Genomic DNA, 15,104 nt, shown 5'->3' on the forward strand with positions numbered 1-15,104 from the left:
TAAGGTGGGGGTAGCTAACTGGACTTCCTTCTTCCCTGAGGTTCCCCCCACCCTCTTTGTTCTGCAAGATCATCTCTTGTGAGAGGAGGTACAGGAACATGTGGATGGACTCTTAACATTACTCTTTGTGAGGGCCTGCTCATTTCTTGTTATCAAGCACCAGGGATCTCCATTCCGGGCCAGACGGCTCACGGAGATGCCTTTGCCTCCTTAGTCTGGACCAGACCCATATCTCACCATCCGGAGCCGAGCTGGCCATTTGGCAGTCTTCTCCCATCATTAACAAGAGGCTCTTGGGGCAGGCTGCTGCACCGCCAGCCTACTGATTAATAGTGATCATTGAGTGTTTAGGAAACGTGTGCGGGATGGATTGGGTTTGATTAGTCTGAAGATACAAACAAACAGTGCCCGGTGTGCAGGAGGGCATTCTTGGGGGCCGGGGAGCACAGCAGGAGGTGATTGTGGGCACCTGTGTTCTTCCATCCTGTGGCCCCATCCAGAGGGACTCTGTTCTCAGCCTCCGGGAGGGCCGGGGAGTGCAGACTGCAGCAGTCTGTCACAGGGCCTAGCTAAGAAGAATGGCATCTTGTAAGGGAGCAGAAGTGACAGATGTGTGCTTTCTGAGGCCTGTGCGCAGGGGGGAGGGGCCAGCTCCATGACCTCCCAGATCCAACCTCTGAATTCTCAGCCTCTGAGAGTGGGCACCAGGCTGGGGGCCTCAGCTGCACGAAGATTCCCAGCCGGTGGGGCTGTGCTCCCAGCCCCCAGTCCCTGGCACTGACCTCACTCCCAGTCAGTTCTCTTCTTTTGACAACCTTGCTGCTGGTTCTTTGAAGTAGATTCTTCAGGGTCCCATTTCCCAGCAATTACTCAATGTGCTGTCATGTGTTTAATAGGCAGGAAAGCTGGGAGACAAAGCCGTCCACAGCTGGGGGCTGGGAATCCTTTTCCATAGAGTGGCATGTTCCTGTCTGAAAGTCTGGAGACTTCTTTGGACTGTTGTCTCCTAGGGATGATTAAAGTGGGGGTGCAGGAAGGGGAGAGGGCCTTTTCTTCTGGCAGGCCTAGCCATGGAAGCCGTGCTTAGTCACAGCTTCTTTTCTGCCAGAACTTGTACCTTTGGACCTAACTCCTGGGATCTGTAGCCTGAAGGAAGGGGGGAAGGGACCAAAAAGTGACAAAAGGCAATGAATTAAGGGAAGCGCTCAGGAAGCTCTCCTTTAGCAACAGCAGCATCTGCAGAGGTACTGGGCCAATCTAGTTCCATCAGGGAAGGCAGGCAGGATTTAGCCACGGCTACTGCTGACAGATTTCTGAAACCTTTGCCATTATTTTGCCTGCATTCCTCAACTATTGTTCGCCCTCAACCATTTCTTCATATGGATGAAAAGGTTCATAGCCGTCACAGAGAGCCAGAGCTAACCCTTTTATATATTCATATTTATATAAGGTACAATTTTTATATTTTATGTGTCATGTAATATTTCTATTACATGATATATATAATTATATATTTATTAACACTTACTTATATTTATTTAATCATCACAGCAACCCTTCAAAGTAGGTACTGTTATCCCATTTTCTAGATGGGGAGATTGAGGCACGGAAGACTAAATGGTGTTCTCAGTCAGACAGCTCAAAAGCATTGGAGCCATGATTTGAAGAACTTTACGTGGATACGTTTCTAAAATGGGTAAAAAAAAAAAAAAAAAACAATGGGTATTAATTTTCCTGAGCAATGAAACAATATCTGAAACAAGCCACCACACTTGTCATCGTCACCTGACTATGTTTATAACCACCTCATCCCCCAAGACCCAGCTCTCTTCTGCGCTTGCTAAACGGGCGTCTTGAATGGGGGTGTGGGTCTTCTGGAATTAGTCTCCTGGTGGGTCTCATGGAATTCGAGGCTGTTCAGCACCAGTGTCCAATAATCTTCAAAAATCCCTTTTATATTCCTCCTGTGCTGTTGCACTGCTGACTGGCTGCAGGTCCTCTTGGGGAAAACAAGGAGAAAGACAAACAGTATACATTTCTGCTAATGTGATAAAAGGTCTTCTTCATGGGACATGACCTTTCCTTCATTCAAAGGTTTTTGGCTCTATAAACTGCCTCAAGCCCGGGAATCAATTAAGGGGCCGTGGCTCTCCGTTTTGGTGACTCAGGCCAGACTTCTGTTCACTAGACCTAGAATTTTTTTGCTTAAACAGGTTAAGTAAGAATTTAATATGCGTCCCATCTATTTCTTTTGTAGAGGCGCTGTGATCAACCGGCCAGCATCATAGGTCTTTGTGAGTCAGACTATTCTGATTGTGCTTTGACGCCCCTGTCCTTTACAGTCACCATGCCCACCTCATCTTTGGTGATGAAGGGCTGCAGTTTGGCCCCGCCCTCCTCAGAATCCCCATGTGATGTTATTCCCGTTGCATTTAGGGAACTCGGTTCCTCGGCCGCAGTTGCCACTGTGATTTCTGACCTGTAGAGAACAGCGACCAGAGAGCTCTTCAAGGATGCAAACTTCCCTCACAGCTGAGGTGAGAGGGCCGTTCTCTGGCGAAGGTGAGCAGGTGTCACGTGACAAAGGCACGCTGCTATTCCTATCTCCCTAGGCCTCCCTCTTCGGTATACTAAGGAAGTTCTGGCATTTCAACTTCATTCAGTGCAGGCTAACTTTGGGTCCATGTTTCAGTCAACCAACCAAACCAACTGGGAGATGTGTTCCAAGCCCCTGGAGCTAAAGCAGTGACTCCAGAATCTGCTTTGTGGCTCCGTATCAATAAAGGGCCCGATCCAACTTTATATCCCTTCCATCCTGATCCCACACTCTGAATATGCATTCCCATACATATTCCCCAGTTTCCATTCTAAGTCAGTGGGAAAGCCATGAGTTCTTTTGGTGTGTATCACACCTTGTGAGTCTCACTTTATACCTCTCCCTTTGGGGCCTGCGTGGAGTTGAGTCTTGTTACAGGGCCAGTAGTAAAGAAGGTTGGCAGGGGTAGGTCCTGAGAGAACCAGCCGTACCTTGCAAGCAATGACCTCAAGGGGAGGCAATACGATTCTTCAGGGAAAGGAAAACTAACCCCCTCAGGCAAGCGTAGAAGAAGCATCTACCGGCAGAGGTGGCTTTGTGTAACTTATGGGCTTGAGGCACCAGCTTCATCAGAATTTGCCCGTATGTTCCCATACCAATTTTCAGGATCCCATTCCTGCCACACAGATGCCTCAACTTTAACAAAAGAGACCTGTGAGGATGGGAAATCAATATGTGCTGTAATTTAGGTGTTTGCAGGAAAAAGATGTAAAATTCTCTTCATTCATAAGTGACAAGATTTTTTACATAGAAAAATGAAGAATCTACAAAAAAAAATCCTACTAGAAGTAACAAGTGCAGTGAGAAAGCCTGCAAAATACAAGGTCAATATGTAGACAAACATAAGACAATTAGAAAGTGAAATTTAAAGAATATTATATGTAGTACTATGAAGTAAAATAGTTAAGAATGAATTTAATAAAAGACATGCAAGACATCCACACTGAAACCTATAAAATATTACAGAGAGAAAGAAGACCTAAACAAATGGAGAGTTGTGTCAGTATTCTTGGATTTAAGACTCAATACTGCTAAGATGTCAGTTCTCCCCAAACTGATCTATAAAGTTAATGCAGTTACAGCCAACCCCAGGAGGCTATTCTGTATAAATCAACAAGCAGATTCTAAAATGTATACGGAAATGCAATGGACCTAGAAAAACCAAAATAATCTTATAAAAGAAGAATTAATTTGGATGACTTACATGACTGTATTTCAAAGTTAAAATAAAACTAGAGCAATCAAGTTGGTATTGAATGGTGTATTAATGGAAGAGATCTTAGAGCCCAACATGTGCAGTCAACTGATTTTTGACAAAAGAAGCAAGTTAATTTAATAGGGGAAATGATAATAATCTATACAGCAAATGGTGCTTAAGCCATCTATTTGTATGAAAAAAAAATGAACCCGCATCTCCAACTTACACCATATACTAAATTAATCTGACATGAATCAGAGACCTAAAATTAAAACTTCTGAAAGAAAAAGTAGGAGAATAGCTTTGTGACCTTGGGGTAGACAAAGATTAGGCAGGACACAAAAAGCTCTTATAATAAAAAAAAAAAGCTGAAAAAATTAGTCTCTATCAAAACTAAAAACTGCTCTTCAACAGACACTAAGAAAATGAAAAGGTAAACCACAGAGTAGAAGAAGATGTTCACAGTGTGTATATCTGACAAAGGTTTGTTGCCAAAATATATAAACTCCTATAATTCAAGAAGGAAAAGACAAATAGCTCAAGAAAAAAAAAATACTTGAACAGACACATCACAAAATAAAATAGGTATCAATAGCCAGTGAGTACTTGAAAAAGTTATCGAAGTCAACAGTAATGGAAATGCAATTAAAACTACAATGAGATGCTATTTCACATCCACTAGTTTAACTAAAATTAAAGACTGATAATAAGTTCCTGGCATGTGAAGCAGTTTGAACTCTTATGAAATTAAACACCTCCCCTGAGATCTAGCAAATCCATTTCTAGGTTATCTGCCAAAAGGAAGAGAAAATATATATCTTCAAAAATATTTAGGCAAGGGATCACAGGAAGATGGCAGCGTGAGTAGTTCGGAGGAAATCTCCTCCCCAAAACATATATATTTATGAAAATACAATAAATAAAACTATTCCTAAAAGAGACACCAGTGGATGCAGTACAACAGCCAGGATATATCTACATCTGTGAGAACTCAACATCACAAGAAGGGGGTAAGATACAAGCCGCAGCCAGGTGGGACCCAAACGTTCCCCCACCCCAGAACCTGGCGGGAAGAAAGGAGTCGGAACAGGCAGGGAGTGAAAGCCCAGGACAGCTAAACAACCAGCTCTAGAAATCCACACCCGGAGCGCAGACACAAGGTGCACGGGTTGCTGGATATTAGAGAAACGGAAAAGCAAAACCTGTGGGCAGGTCCCCGCAACTGGCGCCCCCGAGACAAAAGAAAAGCGAGTGCTTTCTGCAAGTCTTAAAGAGACAGGGACCCCATAGCTGGACTAAGTCGTCCCAGCACACTTATCCAGCAGCTGGGAATCCTGGGGAACCTTAGGCGCCCTAAACCCCGGGGAGGCAGCGCAGCTCTGAAGCCCCTCATGGCACTAAGCAGCCTGCCAGTTGTTCCTCCAACTGGCACGGACCCTGACACACCGGCCCAGTAGCGGGAGAGCCCCGCGCGCACCTACAGTGGAGCCATAGGGAGCAGGCGCGCTTCCAGCAGCCAACCGAAATCCCAGCCCAACGCACAGCTGCCCGGGCCAGACCCAAAGGCTGCTGCTGCTACACAGCTGCCCAGCAGGGGCGCCACTATCACAGAGGAGCGCACCTGGCATGCCTGCCACTCCCCACAGGGCTCCGCGCTGCTCTGACGGAGACCCCACCTACAGCAGCTTAGGGGACTAACCCAGTGGCTGCTCCAGGAGTGCAGGTAACTGACACAGACAGCAGAGAAGGGCAAGGCATCCAGCAAGCAGGAAAGGACTTTCTTCTCCCAGCTGACACATCCGCAACCTGCCTACAGTCACCACTATCACCATGAAAAGGCAAAAAAATTTAGTCCAATCCAAGATAGTTTGGACAACACCTGAGAGAGGATCTGCAGAGACAGACCTAATCAGTCTCCCTGAAAAAGAATTCAAAATAAAAATCATAAACATGCCGACAGAGCTGCAGAGAAATATGCAAGAGCTAAGGGATGAAGTTCGGAGGGAGATTACAGAAGTGAAACAAACTCCGGAAGGATTTATAAGCAGAATGGATAAGATGCAAGAGGCCATTGATGGAATAGAAACCAGAGAACAGGAACGCATAGAAGCTGATGCAGAGAGAGATAAAAGGGTCTCCAGGAATGGAACAATATTAAGAGAACTGTGTGACCAATCCAAAAGGAACAATATCCGCATTATAGGGGTACCAGAAGAAGAAGAGAGAGAAAAAGGGATAGAAAGTGTCTTTGAAGAAATAATCGCTGAAAACTTCCCCAAACTGGGGGAGGAAATAGTTGCTAAGACTACAAAGGCACACAGAACTCCCGAGAGACGGGATCCAAAGAGGACAACACCAAGACACATAATAATTAAAATGGCAAAGGTCAAGGACAAGGACAGAGTATTAAAGGCAGCCAGAGATAAAAGGTCACCTACAAAGGAAAACCCATCGGGCTATCATCAGACTTCTCAACAGAAACCTTACAGGCCAGAAGAGAATGGCATGATATATTTAATGCAATGAAACAGAAGGGCCTTGAACCAAGAATATGGTATGCAGCATGATTATCATTTAAATATGAAGAAGGGATTAAACAATTCCCAGACAAGCAAAAGTTGAGGGAATTTGCCTCCCACAAACCACCTCTACAGGGTATTTTTGAGGGACTGCTCTAGATGGGAGCACTCCTAAAAAGAGCACAGAACAAAACACCCAAAATATGAAGAATGAAGGAGGAGGAATAAGAAGGGAGAGAAATAATCATCAGACAGTGTTTATAATAGCTCAATAAGCGAGTTAAGTTAGACAGTAAGGTAGTAAACAAGCTAATCTTGAACCTTTGGTAACTACGAATCTAAAGCCTGCAATGGCAATAAGTACATATCTTTCAATAATCACCCTAAATGTAAATGGACTGAATGCACCAATCAAAAGACACAGAGTAATAGAATGGATAAAAAAGCAAGACCCATCTATATGCTGCTTACAAGAGACTCACCTCAAACCCAAAGACATGCACAGATTAAAAGTCAAGGGATGGAAAAAGATATTTAATGCAAACAACAGAGAGAAAAAAGCAGGTGTTACAATACTAGTATCAGACAAAATAGACTTCAAAACAAAGAAAGTAACAAGAGATAAAGAAGGACATTACATAATGATAAAGGGCTCAGTCCAACAAGAGGATATAACCATTATAAATATATATGCACCCAATACAGGAGCACCAATATATGTGAAACAAATACTAACAGAATTAAAGGAGGAAATAGAACGCAATGCATTCATTTTGGGAGACTTCAACACACCACTCACTCCAAAGGACAGATCCACCAGACAGAAAATAAGTAAGGACACAGAGGCACTGAACAACACACTAGAACAGATGGACCTAATAGACATCTATAGAATTCTACATCCAAAAGCAACAGGATACACATTCTTCTCAAGTGCACATTGAACATTCTCCAGAATAGACCACATACTAGGCCTCAAAAAGAACCTCAGTAAATTCCAAAAGATTGAAATACTATCAACCAACTTTTCAGACCACAAAGGTATAAAACTAGAAATAAATTGTACAAAGAAAGCAAAAAGGCTCACAAAGACATGGAGGCTTAACAACATGCTCCTAAATAATCAATGGATCAACAACCAAATCAAAATGGAGATCCAGCAATATATGGAAACAAATGACAACAACAACACAAAGCCCCAACTTCTGTGGGACGCAGCAAAAGCAGTCTTAAGAGGAAAGTATATAGCAATCCAGGCATATTTAAAGAAGGAAGAACAATCCCAAATGAATAGTCTAATGTCACAATTATCGAAACTGGAAAAAGAAGAACAAATGAGGCCTAAGGTCAGCAGACGGAGGGACACAAAAAAGATCAGAGAAGAAATAAATAAAATTGAGAACAATAAAACAATAAAAAAAAATCAATGAAACCAAGAGCTGGTTCTTCGAGAAAATAAACAAAATAGATAAGCCTCTAGCCAGACTTATTAAGAGAAAAAAAGAGTCAACACACATCAACAGAATCAGAAACAAGAAAGGAAAAATCACAACTGACCCCACAGAAATACAAAGAATTATTAGAGAATACTATGAAAACCTATATGCTAACAAGCTGGGAAACCTAGGAGAAATGGACAACTTCCTAGAAAAATACAACCTTCCAAGACTGACCCAGAAAGAAACAGAAAATCTAAACGGACCAATTACCAGCAACGAAATTGAAGCAGTAATAAAAAAACTACCCAAGAACAAAACCCCCGGGCCAGATGGATTTACCTTGGAATTTTATCAGACATACAGAGAAGATATAATACCCATTCTGCTAAAAGTTTTCCAAAAAATAGAGAAGGAGGGGATACTCCCACACTCATTCTATGAAGCCAACATCACCCTAATACCAAAACCAGGCAAAGACCCCACCAAAAAAGAAAACTACAGACCAATATCCCTGATGAACGTAGATGCAAAAATACTCAACAAAATATTAGCAAACTGAATTCAAAAATACATCAAGAGGATCATACACCATGACCAAGTGGGATTCATCCCAGGGATGCAAGGATGGTACAACATTTGAAAATCCATCAACATCATCCACCACATCAATAAAAAGAAGGACAAAAACCACATGATCATCTCCATAGATGCTGAAAAAGCATTTGACAAAATTCAACATCCATTCATGATAAAAACTCTCAACAAAATGGGCATAGAGGGCAAGTACCTCAACATAATAAAGGCCATATACGATAAACCCACAGCTAACATCATACTGAACAGCGAGAGGCTGAAAGCTTTTCCTCTGAGATCAGGAACAAGACAGGGATGCCCACTCTCCCCACTGTTATTTAACATCGTACTGGAGGTCCAAGCCACGGGAATCAGACAAAACAAAGAAATACAAAGAATCCAGATTTGTAAAGAAGTCAAACTGTCACTATTTGCAGATGACATGATATTGTACATAAAAAACCCTAAAGACTCCACCCCAAAACTACTAGAACTGATATCAGAATACAGCAAAGTTGCAGGATACAAAATTAACACACAGAAATCTGTAGCTTTCCTATACACTAACAATGAACTAATAGAAAGAGAAATCAGGAAAACAATTCCATTCACAATAGCATCAAAAAGAATAAAATACCTAGGAATAAACCTAACCAAGGAAGTGAAAGACCTATACCCTGAAAACTACAAGACACTCTTAAGAGAAATTAAAGAGGACACTAACAAATGGCAACTCATCCCATGCTCCTGGCTAGGAAGAATTAATATCATCAAAATGGCCATCCTGCCCAAAGCAATATACAGATTCGATGCAATCCCTATCAAATTACTAACAGCATTCTTCAATGAACTGAAACAAATAGTTCAAAAATTCATATGGAACGGCCAAAGACCCCGAATAGCCAAAGCAATCCTGAGAAGGAAGAATAAAGTGGGGGGGATCTAGCTCCCCAACTTCAAGCTGTACTACAAAGCCACAGTAATCAAGACAATTTAGTACTGGCACAAGAACAGAGCCACAGACCAGTGGAACAGAATAGAGACTCCAGACATTAACCCAGACACATATGGTCAATTAATATACTATAAAGGAGCCATGGACATACAATGGGGAAATGACAGTCTCTTCAACAGATGGTGCTGGCAAAACTGGACAGCTACATGTAAGAGCATGAAACTGGATCACTGTCTAACCCCGTACACAAAAGTAAATTCGAAATGGATCAATGACCTGAATGTAAGTCATGAAACCATAAAACTCTTAGAAAAAACTTAGGCAAAAATCTCTTGGACATAAACATGAGTGACTTCTTCATGAACATATCTCCCCGGGCAAGGGAAACAAAGGCAAAAATGAACAAGTGGGACTATATCAAGCTGAAAAGCTTCTGTACCGCAAAGGACACCATCAATAGAACAAAAAGGTAACCTACAGTTTGGGAGAATATATTCATAAATGACAGATCCGATAAAGGATTGACATCCAAAATGTATAAAGAGCTCACACACCTCAACAAACAAAAAGCAAGTAATCCAATTAAAAATGGGCAGAGGAGCTGAATAGACAGTTCTCTAAAGAAGAAATCCAGATGGCCAACAGGCACGTGAAAAGATGATCCACATCGCTAATCATCAGAGAAATGCAAATTAAAACCACAATGAGATATCACCTCACACCAGTAAGGATGGCTACCATCCAAAAGACAAACAACAACAAATGTTGGCGAGGTTGTGGAGAAAGGGGAACCCTCCTACACTGCTGGTGGGATTGTAAATTAGTTCAACCATTGTGGAAAGCAGTATGGAGGTTCCTCAGAATGCTCAAAATAGAAATACCATTTGACCCAGGAATTCCACTTCTAGGAATTTACCCTAAGAATGCAGCACTCCAGTTTGAAAAAGACAGATGCACCCCTATGTTTATCGCTGCACTATTTACAATAGCCAAGATATGGAAGCAACCTAAATGTCCATCAGTAGATGAATGGATAAAGAAGATGTGGTACATATACACAATGGAATATTACTCAGCCATAAGAAAAAAACAGATCCTACCATTTGCAACAACATGGATGGAGCTAGAGGGTATTATGCTCAGTGAAATAAGCCAGGCGGAGAAAGACAAGTACCAAATGATTTTACTCATACGTGGAGTATAAGAACAAAGGAAAACTGAAGGAACAAAACAGCAGCAGAATCACAGAACCCAAGAATGGACTAACAGTTACTAAAGGGAAAGGGACTGGGGAGAATGGGTGGGAAGGGAGGGATAAGGGTGGGGAAAAAGAAAGGGGGCATTACGATTAGCATGTATAGTGCGTGGGGGGCACGGGGAGGGCTGCGCAACACAGAGAAGACAAGTAGTAATTTTACAGCATCTTACTACGCTGATGGACAGTGACTGTGAAGGGGTATGTGGGGGGGACTTGGTGAAGGGGGGAGCCTAGTAAACATAATGTTCTTCATGTAATTGTAGATTAATGATACCAAAGTAAAAAATATATATATTTATGCAAGACTGTTCCTAGTAGCTTTATTGAAAACAATACAAATCTCCATCAACAAGTGAACAGATAAATATATTGTATGTTCTCACAGTGGAATACTAGTCAATGTCAAGGATAAGAAAAAAGGAACCAACCTTAGATACATGCAGCAAAATGAAGAAATCTCAAAAACCATAAGATGAGCAAAAGAAACCAGACACTGGAGTGTACAATCAGTATGATTCAATTTATATTAATTCTATATGAAGTAACTACTGGACATTCTATTTATATGAAGGCAGAAGGAAGTTTTGGTGATGAAGGTGAATGACTGGTTGTCTGGGTAGGGGTGAAGAGATGGACTGCAAAGGGCATTACAATTTTCTGAAGTGATGGAAATGTTCTCTGTTTCAGTCATGGTAGTGGTTACACAGGTGTACATTTGTCAAAACTCTTATGCTGAACCCTACATTTAAAACCTGTGCTTTTTATTGTATGCAAGTTATGCTTTAAAATTGTCCTTAAAAAAAATCCTGGTGCTATTGGTGATGAGTTAGAAGTGTTTGCTGATACCTGGAATGGTCAAAGACCCCTGCCTCATCACCATACACACATTAATCGTGTTCTCCTTAGGCTGGAGACAGTTGTAACAGATAATCTACTTTCTCTCTCACCACAAAGCACTTAAATAATGGTGGATAAAGGAACACACCATCTATTCTTCAAAACAAGCAAACGAAAGAAATACACATGCCCTCCCCCTGCCCAAATAAAAACATGAAACTCCTCGATAACTTGTTCAGCAACAATTCTCTCACCATGGCAGAAAATCCTGTTGCAGGTGTAATTTAAGTCTCAAGCTGCAGTGCATTGATCTTTCCTGTTGCTCTTAGGTAAATTGGAGCTCTCCCAGGTCTGGACATGAGTTTCTCCCCTGAGAATACCAAGCTATCTTCCTCAGGCAGAGTTTTGAGGCTGTAGCTGTTTGTAATGGTGCAGGGAACCCCTGGCCCAGCTGTCCTGTAATACTATTCTGTGGTTCTGCTGAATGACATTGTTGAGATCCCTGAAGAATTTGGTGAAACAGTCCTGGGGCCCGTACCCTTGGGGTATTCCCCAGGGCCTTGCATACACTAACATTGCCTTTCTCTTTCTCCCATACAGGAAATGCTGAAGGATGAGGTGCGGACGCTCACTTACCGGAACTCCATGTACCACAACAAGCATGTGTTCAAGGACAAAGTGGTGCTGGATGTTGGAAGCGGTACCGGGATCCTTTCCATGTTTGCTGCCAAAGCAGGGGCCAAGAAGGTGTTTGGGGTGAGCACACACCCCTGCCCTCCACAGAGCTGGCCCCAGCCCTCGGCCTTCACCAGCTCTTCCTAAAAGGACCAACCCCGGTGCAATCCTGGGCCACACCCTCAAGGAGTGGAGAAAACCAAGTGTGAGTCTCAGGAGGTGGGGCAAGTCCCGGGCTCCTGGCTCCTCGCCCTGGTGACTGCTGACACAGGGGAGGATTTTTGACTTTTGGGAAGCCATGCCCATGTCACCAGTACCTTAGAGTGCTTGAGAGGCAGCACAGTGTTGGTCTCACATGTAAGCTCTGGTTCGAGTCTCTGCTCCGCCTCTCACGGGGCGTGTGCCCCTGGGCAAGCCACTGCCCCACACCTTGGACCCCCCACCTATGAAACGGGTGGATCACAGTGCCTTGCCCATGGGCTGGCTGCAAGGGGCAAATGAGTGTGATGCATGTGTGAAGTGCTCAGAACAGGGCCTGGCACATGGCAAATGCCCAGTGTTTATTAGAGTTGCTGGGATGAGGCCCTAGGAGATAATAAGATGAATAAGGGCAAGTCGGTAGCTTTAGATTCCACTGCTCTGGCTACTGCAGCCTCTCCAGCTATAGGTAGAGGCCAAGCCTCTGGGAAGCCTCCCGGCCTCCCTGCAGCTCCCGCAATGCAGCTGCCCGTGGCCTGATGACAGAGGGGCTGGGGGGGCCTGGAGCTGGGAAGAACTGGGACAAAGATCTCTGAGCTTCTGGCTGATGTTTGAAAAAATGCTGTGGGTCCAGGGCTGGAAAATGGGACTTGATCTTGATTGAAGGGGCCACGCTACAAACTTCCAGCCCGTGTGGGAAACAGCTGTGTGTGGGGCCCATGGGCTGTGAGCCGCGGGTAGGGGCTTCATTCTCCGTGAGGCGCTGGGTCACCTTAGCGTGGCACCCGACGCTCCCAGGTTGACAGGTGCTCTCCAAATGCCCTTAGCCACCCAGCCTCAGTGGCCAGCCTCTCGGTTCCCAGAGGGACAGCGTCCTGCTCCCCTGACTTGGGAGGCACTTGGCCTTGGCTATAAGGGTCTTCTGGAGAACTGGACTGTCCTCAAGTCACCTCTGGTGTAGCCTTGCCTGGAGAAGCCACGATGTCTCAGCTGAGGCACGTGTTGCGGGTATGGGGCCAATCTGGATGCCCAGGTCAAGCCCTGATGTCACCATGGTAGTGCGTGTCCCCACCTTCCAGCCTTCCTCCACAAGGCCCTCCTCCCCAGGATGGAGGCATCAGGCCAAGGGACAGACTCCACCTCCCCTGGGGACCCAGAGCCTCAGGGCTGGACTTGGGCCAGGCGATCCCGCCTTCTCTCCAGTGCTGGGGTCTGAGCTGGGGGCCTGGGCAGCAGGTGAAACCAAGGCTGCCCATCACTGGCCTCCAAGTCCCTGGGGCTCCAGCTAAGGTGCTGTCAGGAGGCTTCCACTCAGTGCCTTCCCGTTTCGGGGACCTGGACCAGTCTGTGCGCCTCCGGCCTTTGCTGCAACAGCTCGGTCATGAACAGCTCACTGCATCCAGCTGGGCTGCTTTCCCGATGGCTCATTTCTCAGGCTCTCCTGTGCCAGGCACCCCCTCCACCCACCGCTCTTCCCCAGGTGCAGGAGATGGGCTAGCAGGAGAGAGGGGGACAGGGAGGGAGGGAGATGGAGGGAGAGGGAGAAACAGTTGACAAAGACAGAAAATGAAGACAGTGAAATAAGGATAAAGAAAGAGACAGATGTGAAGAGGGAAATGGAGAGCAAGACAGAAAGACAAACAGACTAAGAGACAAGCCAGAGGAAAGAAGACACAAGAGTGGAAGGAAGGGCGGGGCGAGGAGGGGAGTGCAGGGGTAGGGACGGGGGCAGGCGGGAGGGGGAGGGGGATGGGGAGAGTGGGAACAGCTCCTCCCTGGCTTGGGCGGGGGGGGGGGGGGGGGTTCCCAGCTCTCTGCGGCACCACGGACAGGGCCTGTGGCTTGACTTAGCGGGAACCTGAGGAACCTGAGGAACAGTTGTCCAGTGGCACAGGCTGGGTGTGAACCCGGCTCAGATGCCCTGCTCTGCACCGCTGAGCTCAGGAGCCTCCTGCAGACCCACAGTCACATGGCAAAGAGGAGAAAGGCCTGGTAGGAGACAGTCCCACGGGCAGTGGGAGGCAGGGCCACAGGACAAGGACAGGGCTTGCGCCCTGGCCAGGCCGCTGCCTCTAACGCAGTGACCCCTTCCCGGCCCTGTAAGTGACCTCAGCCACCCCAAGGCCTCAGTGGGGCTGTTAGTGCCCCTCAGGGTCCTTGGGCACTGTCCCCAAGGCCCTGGGACACTCTGGGGCTGCTGGAGTGTCAAGGTGAGTGATGCCCCAGGGCCTTAGCATGGGCAGCCTCTGCGAGGAGCCAGCATCAAAGGTGAGAAGGGCTCTTGGCAGCTGCCCCTCTGTTTCTGCACCCCTGCTCCTGCCCTCTGCCCCACCTCTCCAGCCCTGCCCACCCTGGGCCTGCAGGCCCCCAGCGGGGGCTTGATCCCCTGCCACCCCCACAAGGTCCTGCTCTCTGCTGATGGTGAACTACATTTCTCAAATACCTTGGCCCTTTGCTTAGGACATTTTGGGAGCCTGGAAAGACGTGCATATTAAAGGGAATCAATTATTTGAAAGGTGGAGACCAAGGAGGGACTGAGCATTAACCTGTGTGTGGTGTGGGGGTGAGAAGGGCTCTTGGGACTGGCCCCGAGACCGGACCTGCATTTTCCAGACAGTCGCTATCCTGGAATGTGCCCATTTTAACCAGGGAGGGCTGGGGGCCCTGGCGAGGACAATGTCCAGGGAGACTCACAGCAGCTCTGCCTTCCCGCATGCTCTCCTGGCAGGATGGCTGTGCCACCCACCCTTCTCTGGCCAGGGGAGGGAGGCCTGCCAGCTCCTCCTGAGCCTGGGGCTCAGGGACTAGGCCACCCTCTGTTGCTGACAGTGGCTGGTGTCGGCTTTGAGGCAAAGG

General features: G+C 45.8%; 1 protein-coding gene across 3 annotated transcripts in view; it reads left to right on the forward strand.

Annotated features, from left to right (window-relative positions):
• PRMT8 (protein arginine methyltransferase 8) overlaps positions 1 to 15,104 on the forward strand; it is a 98,905-nt gene that overhangs the window by 48,422 nt on the left and 35,379 nt on the right. For all 3 annotated transcript variants that reach the window (XM_036908372.2, XM_036908362.2, XM_036908377.2), the window contains one exon: positions 11,976 to 12,131. In XM_036908372.2, the coding sequence (XP_036764267.1) occupies positions 11,976 to 12,131 (156 nt within the window). The remainder of the gene's footprint in view (positions 1 to 11,975; positions 12,132 to 15,104) is intronic.

The sequence above is a fragment of the Manis pentadactyla genome, chromosome 14, assembly GCF_030020395.1.
Source record: "Manis pentadactyla isolate mManPen7 chromosome 14, mManPen7.hap1, whole genome shotgun sequence".
Lineage (NCBI taxonomy): Eukaryota > Metazoa > Chordata > Mammalia > Pholidota > Manidae > Manis > Manis pentadactyla.